The following is a 24,187-nucleotide window of genomic DNA, read 5'->3' as shown; positions in this document are numbered from 1 at the left end:
GCCTGTGAATCAGGCAGAGGCGGTTGCGGGGCGGGAAGGAGGGGGGGGGGGGGGCAATGCTCCGTTTCCAGAGAGGAGACAGAGCGTTGTGGGGACGGGGGCGGCTGAACAGGGGGCATGCCGGAGGCGTAATCATGGCAGCGGCTTGATGTCACACGCAGCCACCGCGATCAAGAATGTGGCGACGGGACTCCTGCGGGCGCAGCCAAGCTGCGTTAGCAGGAGCCGTCCTCTGTTTCTGCTAACAAGCAGAAATTACAATATGATCGCAATTTCTGGTTGATGAAGGGGGGAAGGCAGCGGTCAGCATGCTGGAGGGCCCCCAGCATGCTAGAAAAAGGATAGCAAATTCTGCTAATTAGCAGAATTTGTTATCCTTACTGAATTAGGCCCAATGTCACATTGTAGGGCTGGCAGTCACATGGTAGGGCTGCAGGCTCTGTGAGCTGCTGGCATGCCCCCTGTCCCTCTCTCCCGCTGAATAGACAATCTGTGCATGCTATGCAGCAGGTGAGAGAGGGTCTCCCAAATGACCCCGCCTCCCCATCCCACCCAGCGGAACATGGCGATCCATGGGTCTCAGAAAAACGGGACTGTCTTGCCAAAATCAGGACAGTTGGGAGGTATGCAGTACCCCAAGTTCACATTATGACATACAGTGCCTCCACTTCATATTGTGTCAAATTACAGTGCCCCAGTTCAAATTATGTAACATTGTAATGTCATTTATACCATATTACTATGAGCAGGGCCAGGGACATACATAGATATATTGTAGGTCCCAAGGCAAACGTCTATAAGGGTCCTTATATATCACCCAATCGTGGAAAAAATAAGAATTTACTTACCGATAATTCTATTTCTCGTAGTCCGTAGTGGATGCTGGGGACTCCGTAAGGACCATGGGGAATAGCGGCTCCGCAGGAGACTGGGCACAAAAGTAAAGCTTTAGAACTACCTGGTGTGCACTGGCTCCTCCCCCTATGACCCTCCTCCAAGCCTCAGTTAGGATACTGTGCCCGGACGAGCGTACACAATAAGGAAGGATTTTGAATCCCGGGTAAGACTCATACCAGCCACACCAATCACACCATATAACTTGTGATCTAAACCCAGTTAACAGCATGATAACAGAGGAGCCTCTAGAAAAGATGGCTCACTACAGCAATAACCCGATTTTTTGGTAACAATATAACTATGTACCAGTATTGCAGACAATCCGCACTTGGGATGGGCGCCCAGCATCCACTACGGACTACGAGAAATAGAATTATCGGTAAGTAAATTCTTATTTTCTCTAACGTCCTAAGTGGATGCTGGGGACTCCGTAAGGACCATGGGGATTATACCAAAGCTCCCAAACGGGCGGGAGAGTGCGGATGACTCTGCAGCACCAAATGAGAGAACTCCAGGTCCTCCTCAGCCAGGGTATCAAATTTGTAGAATTTTACAAACGTATTTGCTCCTGACCAAGTAGCTGCTCGGCAAAGTTGTAAAGCCGAGACCCCTCGGGCAGCCGCCCAAGATGAGCCCACCTTCCTTGTGGAATGGGCTTTTACAGATTTTGGCTGTGGCAGGCCTGCCACAGAATGTGCAAGCTGAATTGTACTACAAATCCAACGAGCAATAGTCTGCTTAGAAGCAGGAGCACCCAGCTTGTTGGGTGCATACAGAATAAACAACGAGTCAGATTTTCTGACTCCAGCCGTCCTGGAAACCTATATTTCCAGGGCTCTGACAACGTCTAGCAACTTGGAGTCCTCCAAGTCCCTAGTAGCCGCAGGCACCACAATAGGTTGATTCAGGTGAAACGCTGAAAACCACCTTAGGGAGAAACTGAGGACAAGTCCTCAATTCCCCCTGTCCGAATGGAAAATCAGATGAGGGCTTTTACAGGATAAAGCCGCCAATTCTGACACGCACCTGGCCCAGGCCAGGGCCAACAGCATGACCACTTTCCATGTGAGATATTTTAACTCCACATATTTAAGTGGTTCAAACCAATGTGACTTTTGGAACCCAAAAACTACATTTAGATCCCAAGGTGCCACTGGAGGCACAAAAGGAGGCTGTATATACAGTACCCCTTTCACAAACGTCTGAACTTCAGGGACTGAAGCTAGTTCTTTTTGGAAGAAAATTGACAGGGCCGAAATTTGAACCTTAATGGACCCCCATTTCAGGCCCATAGACACTCCTGTTTGCAGGAAATGTAGGAATCGACCTGGTTGAAAATTCCTCCGTCGGGGCCTTACTGTCCTCGCACCACGCAACATATTTTCGCCAAATGCGGTGATAATGTTTTGCGGTTATATCTTTCCTGGCTTTGATCAGGATAGGGATGACTTCATCCGGAATGCCTTTTTCCTTCAGGATCCGGCGTTCAACCGCCCTGCCGTTAAACGCAGCCGCGGTAAGTCTTGGAACAGACAGGGTCCTTGCTGGAGCAGGTCCCTTCTTAGAGGTAGAGGCCACGGATCCTCCGTGAGCATCTCTTGAAGTTCCGGTTACCAAGTCCTTCTTGGCCAATCCGGAGCCACGAATATAGTGCTTACTCCTCTCCATCTTATAATTCTCAGTACCTTGGTTATGAGAGGCAGAGGAGGGAACACATACACTGACTGGTACACCCACTGTGTTACCAGAGCATCTACAGCTATTGCCTGAGGGTCCCTTGACCTGGCGCAATACTTGTCGAGTTTTATAAACATGTGGAAGACTTCTGGGTGAAGTCCCCACTCTCCCGGGTGGAGGTCGTGCCACTCCCGGAATGAATACTGCTGACAGTGCTATCACATGATTTTCCGCCCAGCGAAGAATCCTTGCAGCTTCTGCCATTGCCCTTCTGCTTCTTGTGTCACCCTGTCTGTTTACGTGGGTGACTGCCGTGATGTTGTCCGAATGGATCAACTCCGGGTGACCTTGAAGCAGAGGTCTTGCTGAGCTTAGAGCATTGTAAATGGCCCTTAGCTTCAGGATATTTATGTGAAGTGATGTCTCCAGGCTTGACCATAAGCTCTGGAAATTCCTTCCCTGTGTGACTGCTCCCCAGCCTCGCAGGCTGGCATCCGTGGTCACCAGGTCCCAGTCCTGAATGTGCGGCCCTCTAGAAGATGAGCACTCTGCAACCACCACAGGAGAGACACCCTTGTGCTTGGTGACAGGGTTATCCGCTGATGCATCTGAAGATGCGACCCAGACCATTTGTCCAGCAGGTCCCACTGGAAAGTTCTTGCGTGGAATCTGCCGCATGGGATTGCTTCATAGGAAGCCACCATTTTTCCCAGAACCATTTCATTGATGTACTGAGACTTAGCTCGGTTATAGAAGGTTCCCGACTAGCTCGGATAACTCCCTGACTTTCTCCTCCGGGAGAAACACCTTTTTCTGAACTGTGTCCAGGATCATCCCTAAGAACAGAAGACGAGTCGTCGGAATCAGCTGCGATTTTGGAATATTGAGAATCCAATCGTGCTGCCGCAACACTACCTGAGATAGTGCTACACCGACCTCCAACTGTTCCCTGGATCTTACCCTTATCAGGGAATCGTCCAAGAAAGGGATAACTAAAATTCCCTTCCTTCGAAGGAGTATCATCATTTCGGCCATTACCTTGGTAAAGACCCGGGGTGCCGTGGACCATCCATACGGCAGCGTCTGAACTGATAGTGACAGTTCTGTACCATAAACCTGAGGTACCCTTGGTGAGAAGGGTAAATTGGGACATGAAGGTAAGCATCCTTGATGTCCCGAGACATCATGTAGTCCCCTTCTTCCAGGTTCGCAATCACTGCTCTGAGTGACTCAATCTTGAATTTGAACCTCTGTATGTAAGTGTTCAAAGATTTTAGATTTAGAATCGGTCTCACCGAGCCGTCCGGCTTCGGTACCACAACAGTGTGGAATAATACCCCGTTCCCTGTTGCAGGAGGGGTACCTTGATTATCACCTGCTGGGAATACAGCTTGTGAATGGCTTCCAAAACTGTCTCCCTGTCAGAAGGAGACATCGGTAAAGCCGACTTTAGGAAACGGCGAGGGGGAGACGTCTCGAATTCCAATTTGTACCCCTGAGATATCACCTGAAGGATCCAGGGGTCTACTTGCGAGTGAGCCCACTGCGCGCTGAAATTCATTGAGACGGGCCCCCACCGTGCCTGATTCTGCTTGTAAAGCCCCAGCGTCATGCTGAGGGCTTGGCAGAGGCGGGAGAGGGTTTCTGTTCCCGGGAACTGGCTGATTTCTGCAGCCTTTTTCCTCTCCCTCTGTTACGGGGCAGAAATGAGGAACCTTCCGCCCGCTTGCCCACGAAAAGACTGCGCCTGATAATACGGTGTCTTCTCATGTTGAGAGGCGACCTGGGGTACAAACGTGGATTTCCCAGCTGTTGCCGTGGCCACCAGGTCTGAAAGACCGACCCCAAATAACTCCTCCCCTTAATAAGGCAATACTTCCAAATGCCGTTTGGAATCCGCATCACCTGACCACTGTCGTGTCCATAACCCTCTACTGGTAGAAATGGACAACGCACTTAGACTTGATGCCAGTCGGCAAATATTCCGCTGTGCATCACGCATATATAGAAATGCATCTTTCAAATGCTCTATAGGCAATAATATACTGTCCCTATCTAGGGTATCAATATTTTCAGTCAGGGAATCCGACCACGCCAACCCAGCACTGCACATCCAGGCTGAGGCGATTGCTGGTCGCAGTATAACACCAGTATGTGTGTAAATACATTTTAGGATACCCTCCTGCTTTCTATCAGCAGGATCCTTAAGGGCGGCCATCTCAGGAGAGGGTAGAGCCCTTGTTCTTACAAGCGTGTGAGCGCTTTATCCACCCTAGGGGGTGTTTCCCAACGCACCCTAACCTCTGGCGGGAAAGGATATAATGCCAATAACATTTTAGAAATTATCAGTTGTTATCGGGGGAAACCCACGCATCATCACACACCTCATTTAATTTCTCAGATTCAGGAAAACTACAGGTAGTTTTTCCTCACCGAACATAATACCCCTTTTTGGTGGTACTCGTATTATCAGAAATGTGTAAAACATTTTTCATTGCCTTAATCATGTAACGTGTGGCCCTACTGGAAGTCACATTTGTCTCTTCACCGTCGACACTGGAGTCAGTATCCGTGTCGGCGTCTATATCTGTCATCTGAGGTAACGGGCGCTTTAGAGCCCCTGACGGCCTATGAGACGTCTGGACAGGCACAAGCTGAGTAGCCGGCTGTCTCATGTCAACCACTGTCTTTTATACAGAGCTGACACTGTCACGTAATTCCTTCCAACGGTTCATCCACTCAGGTGTCGACCCCCTAGGGGGTGACATCACTATTACAGGCAATCTGCTCCGTCTCCACATCATTTTTCTCCTCATACATGTCGACACAAACGTACCGACACACAGCACACACACACAGGGAATGCTCTGATAGAGGACAGGACCCCACTAGCCCTTTGGGGAGACAGAGGGAGAGTTTGCCAGCACACACCAGAGCGCTATATATATACAGGGATAACCTTATATAAGTGTTTTTCCCCTTATAGCTGCTGTATTGTTAATACTGCGCCTAATTAGTGCCCCCCTCTCTTTTTTAACCCTTTCTGTAGTGTAGTGACTGCAGGGGAGAGCCAGGGGAGCTTCCCTCCAACTGAGCTGTGAGGGAAAATGGCGCCAGTGTGCTGAGGAGATAGGCTCCGCCCCTTTTTCGCGGACTTTTATCCTGCTTTTTTATGGATTCTGGCAGGGGTTAAAATTCATCCATATAGCCCTGGGGGCTATATGTGATGTATTTTCGCCATTCAAGGTGTTTTTATTGCTGCTCAGGGCGCCCCCCCCCTAGCGCCCTGCACGCTCAGTGACCGAAGTGTGAAGTGTGCTGAGGAGCAATGGCGCACAGCTGCAGTGCTGTGCGCTACCTTGGTGAAGACAGGACGTCTTCTGCCGCCGATTTTCCGGACCTCTTCTGTCTTCTGGCTCTGTAAGGGGGCCGGCGGCGCGGCTCTGGGACCCATCCATGGCTGGGCCTGTGATCGTCCCTCTGGAGCTAATGTCCAGTAGCCTAAGAAGCCCAATCCACTCTGCACGCAGGTGAGTTTGCTTCTTCTCCCCTTAGTCCCTCGATGCAGTGAGCCTGTTGCCAGCAGGTCTCACTGAAAATAAAAAACCTAAAACTAAACTTTTCACTAAGCAGCTCAGGAGAGCCACCTAGTGTGCACCCTTCTCGTTCGGGCACAAAAATCTAACTGAGGCTTGGAGGAGGGTCATAGGGGGAGGAGCCAGTGCACACCAGGTAGTTCTAAAGCTTTACTTTTGTGCCCAGTCTCCTGCGGAGCCGCTATTCCCCATGGTCCTTACGGAGTCCCCAGCATCCACTTAGGACGTTAGAGAAATGTATATAACACATGTAACTTTGACAGGGAAGGTGGCCACTCTCAATTCTGGGCCCCACAGCAGCTGCACTGCCTACACCTATGGTAGCTATGCCCTTGCTTATACCTCAAGATATGGGTAAACACTAGAGTGGCAAAGCGCTGTGCTGACAGAGCGGCTGATAAGGTAGGCTATACACAATTACCAGTGGGGTGCTTAATATTTTGGCCTAGAAATCACAAATGCCAACCCAGCTGTGACATCATTGTCAGCGGTTCCTGCTTTCTGCATATAGGACGGTCAGCGGCTTGGCCATATACACAACCAGACATGCTGATATAACTGTATGATATATCAGCATCGTCTGTGCAGCAGGGCTGACCTGATATGTCTGTGAATGATGTCATTCACAGACATATCAGGTGTACACACCTGCTGATACACTACAGATATATTGTACGTTGCAAGAATGAACAATGTATATTTCTAGTCAGCGGCGTACCTAGAGTTGAGGGGAGCCGTGTGCAGTCTCCGTGTGTGGGCCCACTCCTCTCCTGTAGCTGGCAGCGATGCTGTTAGCGCTATGAGCACTAGAGACTCTAGCAAAGTGCCAGAGTCTACAGCGCATGCGCAGGTCTCCAAAAAAATGGCGCGATGGGCAGAGTCTCTAGTGCTCAGAGTGCTTGCCAGCCATGGGAGAGGAGGGGGCCCACACACGGAAACCAGAAAGGTTAAGTATATAAGAAATGGGTGCAGTGTGTGTGGTGTGGGCCCCTTCTGTACCCAGGGGCCCATGTGCACTGCATACACTGCACCCATTATAGATACGCCACTGTTTTATGTACTCAGGATAAGTGCACATTTACTGCATAAGAACCAAGCGTATACTATGTGATTCCAGGTCCGTAACACACAGAAAATCCTGCCAGTTTGAGAAAGAGGTACGAGCAGTAGTGTTTGCTCTGACACACTGGCAGCTTAGTTTGATCATAAACAAATTGAGCCTATCTTCACAAAACCTATTTAAAAAATCACCAGTTAGGTTTCAGCAGGGAATTCTACAGTGCAAAACTATAATCTACTGTACATATTGCTTATGCACAAGGCAAACGTGTTTATAGTAAAGACTCTGTCAAGCACAACAGTTCATTCAACAAATGTGTTTCAGTACATCCTAAATGAATGACAAATGAGAGAGGGCCTAATTCAGATCCTAACGGATCTGAGGCTCATGTCACATGTCACAAAGTACAGATGTTCGTTACTTTGCGCATGTGGCGGATCTGTACCGCACATGTGCATTAGGGGTCCTGCGTCGTTGGACGCATTACTGCTGCAGACGTCAGTAGATTTACAGTCACCAGCTATTTGGGGACGAGAGGGGGCAGCGATGGCCTCCATTTCCCAAAATGGAGGCATGTTGCTGCCGTTTTGGGAGAGTGCCAAGGCCGCGGTCTCTGTCGGAAAACATGGAACATGGCCTATTTGCAGAAGCTGCGGCGGCCGGCTTGTGTGACCCCATGGGCCACGAAGCTGGTCAATGATGTCGCAGGTTATCCAATACTTCATCCTAGGATGCAGCATGGATCACTAATGCATGCAGGAGGCGTCTGTTTATACCAGATGTCTCCTGCTGCATTACCATATCAGAGCATGACATGCAAGCGTCTCCTCTCCGGGCTTTTCCCTGAGACTGAAAAAGTAGATAAGTATGGCCTGGAATACTAACAGCCTAATGGGTAAGCAGAATATATGATACAAAAAGGCCTTAATATAAAAACATACCGAAACTTCTCACCAAGACTGGACCACAGGGGTACAGGGGAAAACCCAGGTAGGCCCCCACTGCCTGAGGCCCCACCCTCTCCTCTAGGGATCAGGTTCTAAACTGTGCACCAGGGCCATATTAGCAATGGGGCGGATGGAGCTGCAGCTCCAGCCCGCCCCCCTAAAATAGGCCCACAGGATCTGCTGTGGCCGTGCTGCTGTAGACAGGAATATTTTCCTGTTATTAAGTTCATTTATTAAGCATACTTTTTTTATGATTTAGAATAGTCCCTGCATTGCATATCGGTCACTAGAATGGACTCTGCATTGCATATTGTTCACTAAAATGGTCTCCTCATTGCATATCAGCCACTAGAATGGTCTCTACATTGCATATCGGCACTAGAATGGTCTCTACATTGCATATCAGCCACTAGAATGGTCTCTACATTGCATATCGGGCACTAGAATGGTCTCTACATTGCATATCGGCACTAGAATGGTCGTTCCAACATGACAATGATCCAAAACACAAGGCCAAGTCTACCTGTCATTGGCTACAGCAGAATAAAGTGAAGGTTCTGGAGTGGCCATCTCAGTCTCCTGACCTCAATATCATTGAGCCACTCTGGGGAGATCTCAAGCGTGCAGTTCATGCAAGACAGCCCAAGAATTTACAGGAACTGGAGGCTTTTTGCCAAGAAGAATGGGCAGCTTTACCATCTGAGAAAATAAAGAGCCTCATCCACAAGTACCACAAAAGACTTCAAGCTGTCATTGATGTTAAAGGGGGCAATACACGGTATTACGAACTGGGGTATGTAAACTTTTGATCAGGGTCATTTGGGTAGTTTCTGTTGTCATTATGATTTAAAAAGAGTAAACACAGTTGTTTGACAATAAATGGCTTTGTGAGTTATCATTCATAGTCTCTGACAAATGGCCAGAAAATCACAAATTCTGCTAGGGTATGTAAACTTATAAGCACAACTGTATACTGCACAGTAATAAGTGGTATTTTCTATAGTGCATTGGTGTTATTAATCTGGTACTTTATGATGTTTGTACTATCAGAAATATTTACTATATATATATATATTTATAAAGGGGCCAAAATCATGTACTCTCTAATGGTTAGCCAAGCCTCTGTGATAGCTGGACACGGCCCCTAAAGAGGCTAGTCACACCCCGTAAGCATGCATACCTTCCAACTGTCCCGATTTTCGAGGGACAGTTCAGTTTTTTTGGACACTGTCCCTCTGTCAGACCCGTGGGCCGCAGTCCATGGTGGTGGTGGGGGAAGTTGGAAGACCATCTGTCACTGGCTGCTCTACTTTTATGGGAGCACGCAGGGGTCACTACTTGGCCCTGCTGAACGTTGGGAGGTATGAGCATGGGCCCCTACCACTTAATTTCCCCGGTGGACCCTTCATGTCCCCGTCTGACACTTCTTCTCACTTCTGAATCTAACAACCTCTCCAGTGTCTGGGTTGGAATTGTCTCCAGTACACCAGTGACTGGGTTGGATGCTATGTAGCATTCTTCCTGTAGCTATAACACTTTTAAAAGCAAAAATACCCTGAAAAGTCCATTCATCTCTACATAGACTATAAAAACATTGTACGGGATACTATGACAGAGCATGGCCCAGCTGACAGCAAAACATGTAACATAAGCCGGTTTGTCTGAAGAACAAAGTGGATGCCATGGTACCCTCTGACCACAGCCTTCATAGGATAAGTCAACATCCACAAAATTCTGAAACTGTGCCTGAGGGAACTACAGATTTGTCCTCATACATAATTGCTGCAGTCACACCAAACAGCCCCTCTCGGCGCACCAGGTCCCATGAGACTCTGCTAGCGTTGGGTGTCTTTACTGCCAAAAATGCGTTTTAGTTGCAGCATTCTGCAGCTAGGATGCACCAAGAGACTATGCTGATTAATTTGATATGTGACACTTGTATATCTGTGTGCGACTGAAGGTCCCCATACACTTATGTGACTTCTCCGAGGGGAGAAGTCACAATGGATTCCCTTGAGCTTCCCGGGCAGCAGGATCACATACATTACATCATATGCAGTCTTTTTGCATACAATGTATTGTATGCGATCCCAGCCAAGGCTCCGGGATCCAATACATTTATAGTGCAGCCCTTGCGTTATCTGACTTTGATCCGATGAGCACGGGACAGCGCATCGGATCGGAATCTGAGGTAAAACACCTGCGATTTGACACCTTTCATGCGATTTCTTGGTCCGATCCGTCGAAATCGGATGAAATCGCCCCAAATCGCACAAGTGTATGGGCACCTTGAGTTTTCGATCTGAATACCAAGTGCAACAATGTAGCTGCCACAGCTTTTTTCCAATCCCAATTCCGTTGTGCTCCGTATAAAGACTAAGGGGTCTATTCACTAAGAAAACGAAAACAGAATTGCTACTTATCACTATACATCGCATCGCTTCGATGCGATGTATAGCTATAATAAGTAGCAATTCATGTATACTCACCCTTCCGATGATGCACTGCGGTGTCTGAGGCGCCTGCGGTGAGGTCATTTCCAGCGGTCTCTCCCTGTAATGTGCGGAGTCCGGCGGCGGGTCCCTTTGCGCATGTGCAGCTTGTTGACCTCGCGGAAGGCCGCAGCGGCTCTTGGGAGGTCGGGGGGCGGAGCCAGTGCCGGGTGCCGTGCAGAGAGCAGGGAAGAATTGAGCTTCCCTGACGTCTCCGCACTGTAGTTCAGGTTTCGCCATCCTAAGATGGCGAACCTGAACCCCATGGAGAAGCGGAAAGCAGCGCTTTCCGCACCTTCATGAATCGCACTCACCAGACAAAGATATGGTGATGCGATTCAGGCACAGAGCGAGGTGTCGCTGGAGAAGTCAGAGACCTCTCCACGGTAACCGCTCTGTGAATTGCACTAGGCAGAGAAAAGCCCTGTTTAACGCAAAACAGGGCTTTTCACTGCTACATGAATAGACCCCTTAGGGACATGTACTAACCAGTGATAAAAGTGGAGAAGTGAGCCAGTGGAGAAGTTGCCCATGGCAACCAATCAGCTGCTCTGTATACTTTTACAGTATGCATATTATAAATATTACGTCAATGCTGATTGGTTGCCATGGGCAACCAATCAGCACTGCTTAGTACATGTCCTCCTCAGTCACACGCTGCTTAGTACATGTCCTCCTCAGTCACACACAATATACAAGTGTTGCATATCAAGTGAATCAGCACATTCTCCTTATGTGTACTAGTCACCTTGCCATTTTTGGCACTAAAAGATGCCTGACTCTAGCAGAGTTGCAGGGGACATGGCAGCTCACTCACGCCAGGCATCTCACTGCATATGGCATATTGGGGCTAGATGTATGAGGACACATCTGTAGCAGAAGCCAAAGTGTTATTCATTTTCCACACAGGCTCGAGGACTATGACATGTCAGTCAGTCATAATATTTCATGCAATATTTTACTGTTGATAACCTTTCTTACTTTCTCTGTGACGCAGCAGTTGTGATTTTACTTGTTTGCAGATGTATTAACCTGGAGAAGGCATAAGGAAGTGATAAACCAGTGATATGTGCAAGGTGATAAAGGCACCAGCCAATCAGATCCTAACTGTTAATTTACATATTGGAGCCGATTGGCTGGTGCCTTTATCACCTTGCACATATCACTGGTTTATCACTTCCTTATGCCTTCTCCAGGCTAATACATCTGCCCCTAACCTAGAGAAGGCATAAGGAAGTGATAAACCAGTGATATGTGCAAGGTGATAAAGGCACCAGCCAATCAGATCCTAACTGTGAATTTACATAATGGAGCTGATTGGCTGGCGCCTTTATCAACTTGCACATATCACTGGTTTATCACTTCCTTATGCCTACTCCAGGTTAATACATCTGCCCCTTTGTTAGGTGTAGGCACGTTTAAGAGTTATGTTATGTTTTTAGCCCTTCTGCTCCCTGTCCTGTGTGATTCCATTTATGTTGTAAAAAAAAAAACTCCTGCTCCAGTTGCAGCTCACTGATTGAAAAAGAAACTCCTTAGGGTAGTACAACACAGGTGCACTACACATTAGCTGTTTTCCAACATACAGCATCTTCAGAGCTCAGTCTTTCCTGTTTGTCAGGGGAGGAAACTTCAGTACTATTCACCTCATCCTGTCCTGACAAGAATAACACCAGTGTTCAAAGAAAGCATCTGTGTGACACAGCTCCAAGACAGAATGTAACACGTTGGGCCTAATTCAGACCTGATCACAGCAGCAAAATCTTTCTCTAATGGGCAAAACCATGTGCACTGCAGGTGGGCAGATATAACATGTGCAGAGAGAGTTAGATTGGGTGGTCTTCAGGTTGCCGACTGTCGGGATCCCGGCGCACAGTATACCGGCGCCGGAATCCCGACAGCCGGCATACCGACACTTTTTCTCCCTCTTTGGGGTCCACGACTCCCGTGGAGGGAGAATAAATAGCGCGGCGCGCGTAGCGCACTACCGTGCCCACAACGTGGCGAGCGCAGCAAGCCCGCAAGAGGCCCATTTGCGCTCGCCACGCTGTCGGTATGCCGGCGGTCGGGATCCTGGCGCCGGTATGCTGGTTGCCGGGAGCCCGGCCGCTGGCATACCATACTACACCCGTTAGATTTGGGTGGGTTATACTGTTTCTAACTCTAATTCTCTAAATCTAACTCTCTCTTTATTGTATATGTTATATTTACCCCACTTGCAGTAGACATGGTTTTGCCATTAGAGAAAAATTTTGCTGCTGCGATCAGGTCTGAATTAGACCCTTAATAATCTAGAATTTATTATAATGACAAGCTTATTTACACTCACGTTGGCTATCTGTTAGCAAACAAGTCGTGTCTACTGTTATGAATGTAGACGTTTCTAGTATAGTTATATGAAAAACCATTCACAATACCTTCCAAAACACAGTGTCAAAGTCAGCTCCACGAAATTTATCGGGGATCCCGGAAGTTGTGATCTTTGGTCCCAATAATGTCACGAACTCTTCAAAGTCCACCTGACCATCCCCTGGAGGACAAAAAAATAAAGTAGAAGTTTGAAAGAAAAAAAATCACTCAGAGACAATAATGTGTATATTACATACATTCAAAGTTCATGAAAATCGGCAAGAATTTGTCACATCCTTGATTCAAAAGTCTAACAGAGTAAATGATTACATTCAGTGGAATGGAAAGGTTATTGCCTGAACAGTGACCTTGGAGCAAACCGTATCATGTTTATGCTCCTTTTTGCTGGAGGAGAGTGCTCTGCGCTGTCTCCTATGAGCCACTGGGACCCCGTACTGCCAGAGCTGTGTCATCACACAACCTCTGACCCAGCCAAGGTAAATGTGCCACTGAGCATGCGCACCTTGTCTTCCAGCTCCGTCCTCCTTTGTGGAAGGATTGTGCCATTGTGTCTCTCTCCTGTGCAGTGTTGGACTGGAGCATGAAGGGCCCACCGGGGGTATGCAGTGGTAGGGGCCCATGATTAGAGGTGTGGTCAGTGTCCAAAGGGGGTGTGGCCAGCCACCACAGAGGTTTGGCTAACCATTATAGAGTACCTGGTCTGGACTCCTTGATAATTTATATAGTAATTAATGCTAGTATATGCATGATAATGTGCCAGATTAATTATAGCAATGTACTGTAGAGAATACATCATAGTCATGTGCAGTATAATGTAACATATGTATGTGGTATCCCCCAGAACTTACAGGACTCATGCTCCCTTCAATTGACATGTAAATTGCCTTATTGTACCAGGTGATCCACGTAGGACCCTGTGAGAACCTGTGTAGCCCGGACTTTTTGCCAAAAAGGACAGCTGTATACTCTATGCTGCCATATAAACAGAGACATAACCTGCAGCTTTACCTTTTCCCCCCTTTTTCTTGGAGCCTAGCAACAGTGGATGGTGTGATGGGGAACACAGCCCACACCTCTCATCTGATTGGCCAATCCCTAGAGAGAGCCCAGAGGAAGGGTGGAGTGATGGAGAGATGTGTGTGAGGACTGAGGAGTGCTGTAAGCAGGGACAGCAGAGAGCACAGCAGACCAAGAAGTGGGATCCTGAGTGAGTTGCATAGGCTGAGTTCCTGTGGGTCAGTTCCAGAGTGTCCTGTCAGCATTAGTATCATTGTGCAAGTCCCAGCAGCAACAGCAAGGGACTCCTCTGGGGGAGAGAGGGAGTGAGATCAGTGAGCTTTCTTCAGTAACAGCTCACTGCCCATATAAGAACAGAGGAAGTAGCAGCTACAGAGTAAGCCCTAACATGGAGAGATCCGTGCAGAGACAGTGCTGTGGATACAGCAGCCAGAGACAGCACTGAGAGGTAACTCCATCCTCAGGGAGGATTCTGTACAAGTAAACAGGGTCCCTGCTCACACACTGTCTACAAACATTGCATCTGGCACTACTCTAGGAGTATAGAACCCTTTTGTCGGTGGCACAGCATAACTTGTTGCCAGCAGTAGCACAGGGTTCACTATGGTATGCCGGCGGCCGGGCTCCCGGCGACCAGCATACCGGCGCCGGGAGCCCGACCGCCGGCTTACCGACAGTGTGGCGAGCGCAAATGAGCCCCTTGCAAGCTCGCTGCGCTCGCCATGCTACGGGGAAGGTGGCGCGACGCTATTTTATTCTCCAGGGGGTCGTGGACCCCCAGGAGGGAGAATAACTGTCGGTATGCCGGCTGTCGGGATCCCAGCGCCGGTATACTGTGCGCCGGGATCCCGTCAGTCGGCATACTGAAGACCACCCATAGCACAAACTGCCTCCTCTTACATTAAATGACATCGGTGGCAGAGCACACACAGTGCTAGTGCCACCGATGCTTGTCTGCCGGGCCTTACAGACCAGTGACATTGTACGTCAGATGAACTGTGACAGCCAGGTTACAGTGCAAAGGAGGCCTGAACAGAACTACCCAGAGCAAATGGGAAAGGCAGTGGATCAGTTTTCCCTCAGTGTGGCCACAGAGAGGACAGGCCTTTATTTACACAACAGGGACATGTCTAAGAAAGACAAAATATATATATATATGCATATATATCCACTTGTGGACACACTCTAAAAGAGGTTACAGACCTGTGCACAGGCGGAAGAACATAAGTTGTACTAATACTTGCTTCTGAATACATGGGATACTCAATAAGGGTAATCAGATAATTGTAACTGGTAACAAACTGTTTTTCTTATGCATGCATATTTTGATGGTAACGGCTTGAATATTTGAGTTGAGGTTTGAATAGTATAATAAGTCAATATAACCAATTCCGGTAAACCTGCATAACTGCTGAGAAGGACGGCGATGGGATATGCAATACCTGAATAATTAAACAGTCTATGACGGTTTTGGCATAATCTACGGTGTGAAGACCAACTGCTTATTATCTGTACTTGATCATTTACTGTAAAGTATTACTATTGTTCAAGTTGTTTGATTTTCCCACTGCCTTTAATAAACCGAAGTTGAGTTGAGACTGTTCCCTGAACAACCACCTTGTGCAGACATATATTCCTTACCTCTCCGAAGTATCCTGAACGAACCTCCATCTTAAGTTGGTATCCCGGTACACAGATACTGTAAAGCGGACATAATCACCAGGTAAAAGATCATCTACTCACCCAATAACATTGTCCTTTATTTGCCCGGGTATCACATGTATAATGTATAATGTACTGTAGAGAATACATCATAATCCTGTGCAGTATAAGGTAACATATGTATAATAGATAATTCAAGTGTACAGTCTAGAACCTGATACCTAGAGGAGGAGGGGCCCCCAGGCAGTGAGGCCTACTGGTGGTTTCCCCTGTACCCCTGTGGGCCAGTCCGAGCCTGCTCCTGTGAAGAGAGGCTGAGCAACGTAAGTGTCCCTGTAAGTGCCACTGTGTCACCACCGCTAGTTGCACTAAATACCCCACTGCCATTACTGTGTATTAACACTGGTGTGTGGCTCATTCTACAGCACAGCCTAAGTATTAACTCCACATGTTCCTGTCTGGATCTGTTCAACCTGCTACATACATTGTAGCCTGCCGCATTAACCCTGTGTTATTCTACAACTTATTCTGTTAATAAACCAATAACTAGTTATGGTATTCATTGTGTGTACTGACCTCTATCACACACTGCTGCCACCTACAGTACATCAACAGCTATAGGTTCTGCCAATACTTTTAATAGCCAAAGTTAAATTTAAACCATCCTCCGAAATAGAGGGCTTCAAGTGGACATCCACATTAGGGGTGTTGGTGGCCGTAATAAATATGCCCTGCATTCCAGCAGTCTCAGGCACGGGATTCCTGTTTTTCTCTTGCTTATTATATAGCTGTTCCCTTTTAGACAGCATTCCAGGGGCGTATTTACCCCTTGGCCAGGATAGCACTCCCCAGAGGTGAGTGGGGGCGCTACCCTTGGCCAGGGGGTAGGATTACATAGCTACCACTGTGCACACAGTGAGACCCGGAAGTCGGCTGCACTGCCTGGCTGCCGAGTCTCAGTGAGGTTCCCGAAGTCTGACATGTTCAAGGTGGTGGTATGATCAGATCAGGGAGGCCACCTGTACCAATCACAGGTAGAGGACTGCCGCAGGCTGAAAGCTCCTTAGCCAATAGCTGGATGAAAAGCGTCAGTGCTGGACTGGGGCATGAAGGGCCCACCGGGCAAAATGCAGTGGTAGGGGCCCATGCTTAGGTGTGTGGCCAGCTCCTATAGATGCTTGGCTAACCATTAGCTAGTGCACGGGCTGGGCCCGTTGATAAGTGTATATAGTAAATACTACTAGCCCATGCATAATAATGTACCAGATTAATAAAAGCAATACACTGTAGAAAATACACCGTAGTCCTGTGCAATGTAATGTAGCATATGTATAATGTATAATTCAAGTGCACATTCTAGAACTTGACCCCTAAGGAGGGGATGAACCCTACTGCAATGGGGCCTACCGGGGGTATCCCCTGTACCCCGGTGGGCCAGTCCAACCCTGAATAGCGTGTCCTCTCAGGGGCAGACTGGATTCTGCAGCAGGGAACCTTGTGCTCCTGGGACGCACCACATCATATTGTTTTGGGCTGCCTGGTATCCAATACTGCTATCTTGGACTATGCTCAGTAGCAGCCATGCATCGCTTTAAACATAAAGCATTGGCAGATGCATTACGTTTCTTCTATCTCCTCCCGACTGAGCCTGCAGGGAGCCTGCACCTCCCGACTGTTATATTATATGATACTACTACTACAGTACTACTACTACCACCCCAAGCTGTCATCTGTGTCCTTACTATTACCCTCACCCAGTCTCTACTACTACCACCACCTCAAGATAACACTTCTACTATCCCCACCTGCTGTTGACACTATTTTCACTGACCCCCGTAGGGTCTGTGTCTCTGCTACTACCGCCATCTGTCACCTGTGTCCCTGCTACTACCCCATCGTTATTTGTGTCCCTGCTACCACCGTCATCTGTCACCTGTGTCCCTGCTACTACCCCATCATCATTTGTGTCCCTGCTACCACCGCCATCTGTCACCTGTGTCCCTGCAACATCATTTGTGTCGCTGCTACTACCACCATCTGTCACCTGTGTCCCTGCTACCAGCTGGTGTTGAATTGTGAGTGGAATTGGGGGAGGGGGGGGGGGGGGGCTAATAGTGGTGGATGTATGAGAGTCAATGTTATTATTATAATTATATTCATCTTAAAATACTTTCTCTGACGTCCTAGTGGATGCTGGGAACTCCGTAAGGACCATGGGGAATAGACGGGCTCCGCAGGAGACTGGGCACTCTAAAAGAAAGCTTTAGGACTACCTGTTGTGCACTGGCTCCTCCCACTATGACCCTCCTCCAGACCTCAGTTAGGATACTGTGCCCGGAAGAGCTGACACAATAAGGAAGGATTTTGAATCCCGGGTAAGACTCATACCAGCCACACCAATCACACCGTATAACTCGTGATACTATACCCAGTTAACAGTATGAAATATAACTGAGCCTCTCAACAGATGGCTCGACAATAACCCTTAGTTAGGCAATAACTATATATCCCAAGTACCACTAAAAAAGGGTACGCATAGCCAATCAGCAGAGTGCCAGGACGTTGCGCTCGCTGATTGGCTGAAGAGACCTTTCTGTGACAGGAGTCACGTGGGGTTCCGGCATTCGTGGAAAGGGGTCCCATGTGTAAACTAGAGATGAGCGCCTGAAATTTTTCGGGTTTTGTGTTTTGGTTTTGGGTTCGGTTCCGCGGCCGTGTTTTGGGTTCGAACGCGTTTTGGCAAAACCTCACCGAATTTTTTTTGTCGGATTCGGGTGTGTTTTGGATTCGGGTGTTTTTTTCAAAAAACACTAAAAAACAGCTTAAATCATAGAATTTGGGGGTCATTTTGATCCCAAAGTATTATTAACCTCAAAAACCATAATTTACACTCATTTTCAGTCTATTCTGAATACCTCACACCTCACAATATTATTTTTAGTCCTAAAATTTGCACCGAGGTCGCTGTGTGAGTAAGATAAGCGACCCTAGTGGCCGACACAAACACCGGGCCCATCTAGGAGTGGCACTGCAGTGTCACGCAGGATGTCCCTTCCAAAAAACCCTCCCCAAACAGCACATGACGCAAAGAAAAAAAGAGGCGCAATGAGGTAGCTGTGTGAGTAAGATTAGCGACCCTAGTGGCCGACACAAACACCGGGCCCATCTAGGAGTGGCACTGCAGTGTCACGCAGGATGGCCCTTCCAAAAAACCCTCCCCAAACAGCACATGACGCAAAGAAAAAAAGAGGCGCAATGAGGTAGCTGTGTGAGTAAGATTAGCGACCCTAGTGGCCGACACAAACACCGGGCCCATCTAGGAGTGGCACTGCAGTGTCACGCAGGATGGCCCTTCCAAAAAACCCTCCCCAAACAGCACATGACGCAAAGAAAAAAAGAGGCGCAATGAGGTAGCTGTGTGAGTAAGATTAGCGACCCTAGTAGCCGACACAAACACCGGGCCCATCTAGGAGTGGCACTGCAGTGTCACGCAGGATGTCCCTTCCAAAAAACCCTCCCCAAACAGCACATGACGCAAAGAAAAAAAGAGGCGCAATGAGGTAGCTGTGTGAGTAAGATTAGCGACCCTAGTGGCCGACACAAACACCGGGCCCATCTAGGAGTGGCACTGCAGTGTCACGCAGGATGGCCCTTCCAAAAAACCCTCCCCAAACAGCACATGACGCAAAGAAAAAAAGAGGCGCAATGAGGTAGCTGTGTGAGTAAGATTAGCGACCCTAGTGGCCGACACAAACACCGGGCCCATCTAGGAGTGGCACTGCAGTGTCACGCAGGATGTCCCTTCCAAAAAACCCTCCCCAAACAGCACATGACGCAAAGAAAAAAAGAGGCGCAATGAGGTAGCTGTGTGAGTAAGATTAGCGACCCTAGTGGCCGACACAAACACCGGGCCCATCTAGGAGTGGCACTGCAGTGTCACGCAGGATGTCCCTTCCAAAAAACCCTCCCCAAACAGCACATGACGCAAAGAAAAAAAGAGGCGCAATGAGGTAGCTGACTGTGTGAGTAAGATTAGCGACCCTAGTGGCCGACACAAACACCGGGCCCATCTAGGAGTGGCACTGCAGTGTCACGCAGGATGTCCCTTCCAAAAAACCCTCCCCAATCAGCACATGATGCAAAGAAAAAGAAAAGAAAAAAGAGGTGCAAGATGGAATTGTCCTTGGGCCCTCCCACCCACCCTTATGTTGTATAAACAAAACAGGACATGCACACTTTAACCAACCCATCATTTCAGTGACAGGGTCTGCCACACGACTGTGACTGATATGACGGGTTGGTTTGGACCCCCCCCAAAAAAGAAGCAATTAATCTCTCCTTGCACAAACTGGCTCTACAGAGGCAAGATGTCCACCTCATCTTCACCCTCCGATATATCACCGTGTACATCCCCCTCCTCACAGATTATCAATTCGTCCCCACTGGAATCCACCATCTCAGCTCCCTGTGTACTTTGTGGAGGCAATTGCTGCTGGTCAATGTCTCAGCGGAGGAATTGATTATAATTCATTTTAATGAACATCATCTTCTCCACATTTTCTGGATGTAACCTCGTACGCCGATTGCTGACAAGGTGAGCGGCGGCACTAAACACTCTTTCGGAGTACACACTTGTGGGAGGGCAACTTAGGTAGAATAAAGCCAGTTTGTGCAAGGGCCTCCAAATTGCCTCTTTTTCCTGCCAGTATAAGTACGGACTGTGTGACGTGCCTACTTGGATGCGGTCACTCATATAATCCTCCACCATTCTATCAATGTTGAGAGAATCATATGCAGTGACAGTAGACGACATGTCCGTAATCGTTGTCAGGTCCTTCAGTCCGGACCAGATGTCAGCATCAGCAGTCGCTCCAGACTGCCCTGCATCACCGCCAGCGGGTGGGCTCGGAATTCTGAGCCTTTTCCTCGCACCCCCAGTTGCGGGAGAATGTGAAGGAGGAGATGTTGACAGGTCGCGTTCCGCTTGACTTGACAATTTTGTCACCAGCAGGTCTTTCAACCCCAGCAGACCTGTGTCTGCCGGAAAGAGAGATCCAAGGTAGGCTTTAAATCTAGGATCGAGCACGGTGGCCAAAATGTAGTGCTCTGATTTCAACAGATTGACCACCCGTGAATCCTTGTTAAGCGAATTAAGGGCTGCATCCACAAGTCCCACATGCCTAGCGGAATCGCTCCCTTTTAGCTCCTTCTTCAATGCCTCCAGCTTCTTCTGCAAAAGCCTGATGAGGGGAATGACCTGACTCAGGCTGGCAGTGTCTGAACTGACTTCACGTGTGGCAAGTTCAAAGGGCATCAGAACCTTGCACAACGTTGAAATCATTCTCCACTGCACTTGAGACAGGTGCATTCCACCTCCTATATCGTGCTCAATTGTATAGGCTTGAATGGCCTTTTGCTGCTCCTCCAACCTCTGAAGCATATAGAGGGTTGAATTCCACCTCGTTACCACTTCTTGCTTCAGATGATGGCAGGGCAGGTTCAGTAGTTTTTGATGGTGCTCCAGTCTTCTGTACGTGGTGCCTGTACGCCGAAAGTGTCCCGCAATTTTTCTGGCCACCGACAGCATCTCTTGCACGCCCCTGTCGTTTTTTAAAAAATTCTGCACCACCAAATTCAAGGTATGTGCAAAACATGGGACGTGCTGGAATTTGCCCATATTTAATGCACACACAATATTGCTGGCGTTGTCCGATGCCACAAATCCACAGGAGAGTCCAATTGGGGTAAGCCATTCCGCGATGATCTTCCTCAGTTGCCGTAAGAGGTTTTCAGCTGTGTGCGTATTCTGGAAAGCGGTGATACAAAGCGTAGCCTGCCTAGGAAAGAGTTGGCGTTTGCGAGATGCTGCTACTGGTGCCGCCGCTGCTGTTCTTGCGGCGGGAGTCCATACATCTACCCAGTGGGCTGTCACAGTCATATAGTCCTGACCCTGCCTTGCTCCACTTGTCCACATGTCCGTGGTTAAGTGGACATTGGGTACAACTGCATTTTTTAGGACACTGGTGAGTCTTTTTCTGACGTCCGTGTACATTCTCGGTATCGCCTGCCTAGAGAAGTGGAACCTAGATGGTATTTGGTAACGGGGGCACACTGCCTCAATAAATTGTCTAGTTCCCTGTGAACTAACGGCGGATACCGGACGCACGTCTAACACCAACATAGTTGTCAAGGCCTCAGTTATCCGCTTTGCAGTAGGATGACTGCTGTGATATTTCATCTTCCTCGCAAAGGACTGTTGAACAGTCAATTGCTTACTGGAAGTAGTACAAGTGGGCTTACGACTTCCCCTCTGGGATGACCATCGACTCCCAGCGGCAACAACAGCAGCGCCAGCAGCAGTAGGCGTTACACGCAAGGATGCATCGGAGGAATCCCAGGCAGGAGAGGACTCGTCAGAATTGCCAGTGACATGGCCTGCAGGACTATTGGCATTCCTGGGGAAGGAGGAAATTGACACTGAGGGAGTTGGTGGGGTGGTTTGCGTGAGCTTGGTTACAAGAGGAAGGGATTTACTGGTCAGTGGACTGCTTCCGCTGTCACCCAAAGTTTTTGAACTTGTCACTGACTTATTATGAATGCGCTGCAGGTGACGTATAAGGGAGGATGTTCCGAGGTGGTTAACGTCCTTACCCCTACTTATTACAGCTTGACAAAGGGAACACACGGCTTGACACCTGTTGTCCGCATTTCTGGTGAAATACCTCCACACCGAAGAGCTGATTTTTTTGGTATTTTCACCTGGCATGTCAACGGCCATATTCCTCCCACGGACAACAGGTGTCTCCCCGGGTGCCTGACTTAAACAAACCACCTCACCATCAGAATCCTCCTGGTCAATTTCCTCCCCAGCGCCAGCAACACCCATATCCTCCTCATCCTGGTGTACTTCAACACTGACATCTTCAATCTGACTATCAGGAACTGGACTGCGGGTGCTCCTTCCAGCACTTGCAGGGGGCGTGCAAATGGTGGAAGGCGCATGCTCTTCACGTCCAGTGTTGGGAAGGTCAGGCATCGCAACCGACACAATTGGACTCTCCTTGTGGATTTGGGATTTCGAAGAATGCACAGTTCTTTGCTGTGCTGCTTTTGCCAGCTTAAGTCTTTTCATTTTTCTAGCGAGAGGCTGAGTGCTTCCATCCTCATGTGAAGCTGAACCACTAGCCATGAACATAGGCCAGGGCCTCAGCCGTTCCTTGCCACTCCGTGTGGTAAATGGCATATTGGCAAGTTTACGCTTCTCCTCCGACAATTTTATTTTAGGTTTTGGAGTCCTTTTTTTTCTGATATTTGGTGTTTTGGATTTGACATGCTCTGTACTATGACATTGGGCATCAGCCTTGGCAGACGACGTTGCTGGCATTTCATCGTCTCGGCCATGACTAGTGGCAGCAGCTTCAGCACGAGGTGGAAGTGGATCTTGATCTTTCCCTAATTTTGGAACCTCAACATTTTTGTTCTCCATATTTTAATAGGCACAACTAAAAGGCACCTCAGGTAAACAATGGAGATGGATGGATTGGATACTAGTATACAATTATGGACGGGCTGCCGAGTGCCGACACAGAGGTAGCCACAGCCGTGAACTACCGCACTGTACTGTGTCTGCTGCTAATATATAGACTGGTTGATAAAGAGATAGTATACTCGTAACTAGTATGTATGTATAAAGAAAGAAAAAAAAACCACGGTTAGGTGGTATATACAATTATGGACGGGCTGCCGAGTGCCGACACAGAGGTAGCCACAGCCGTGAACTACCGCACTGTACTGTGTCTGCTGCTAATATAGACTGGTTGATAAAGAGATAGTATACTCGTAACTAGTATGTATGTATAAAGAAAGAAAAAAAAACCACGGTTAGGTGGTATATACAATTATGGACGGGCTGCCGAGTGCCGACACAGAGGTAGCCACTAGAGATGAGCGCCTGAAATTTTTCGGGTTTTGTGTTTTGGTTTTGGGTTCGGTTCCGCGGCCGTGTTTTGGGTTCGAACGCGTTTTGGCAAAACCTCACCGAATTATTTTTGTCGGATTCGGGTGTGTTTTGGATTCGGGTGTTTTTTTCCAAAAACACTAAAAAACAGCTTAAATCATAGAATTTGGGGGTCATTTTGATCCCAAAGTATTATTAACCTCAAAAACCATAATTTACACTCATTTTCAGTCTATTCTGAATACCTCACACCTCACAATATTATTTTTAGTCCTAAAATTTGCACCGAGGTCGCTGTGTGAGTAAGATAAGCGACCCTAGTGGCCGACACAAACACCGGGCCCATCTAGGAGTGGCACTGCAGTGTCACGCAGGATGTCCCTTCCAAAAAACCCTCCCCAAACAGCACATGACGCAAAGAAAAAAAGAGGCGCAATGAGGTAGCTGTGTGAGTAAGATTAGCGACTCTAGTGGCCGACACAAACACCGGGCCCATCTAGGAGTGGCACTGC

The 24,187-nt window shown here is 48.2% G+C and overlaps 1 protein-coding gene across 1 annotated transcript in view; it reads right to left on the bottom strand.

Moving 5' to 3' along the window:
* Positions 1-24,187, bottom strand: part of CABP7 (calcium binding protein 7) — a 193,144-nt gene that overhangs the window by 21,795 nt on the left and 147,162 nt on the right. Inside the window, exon 3 of the mRNA XM_063913359.1 lies at positions 13,087-13,199. Coding sequence (XP_063769429.1) covers positions 13,087-13,199 — 113 coding nt within the window. The remainder of the gene's footprint in view (positions 1-13,086; positions 13,200-24,187) is intronic.

Source organism: Pseudophryne corroboree, chromosome 1, assembly GCF_028390025.1.
Source record: "Pseudophryne corroboree isolate aPseCor3 chromosome 1, aPseCor3.hap2, whole genome shotgun sequence".
Classification (NCBI taxonomy): domain Eukaryota; kingdom Metazoa; phylum Chordata; class Amphibia; order Anura; family Myobatrachidae; genus Pseudophryne; species Pseudophryne corroboree.
This window is presented reverse-complemented; position numbering and strand designations above follow the sequence as displayed.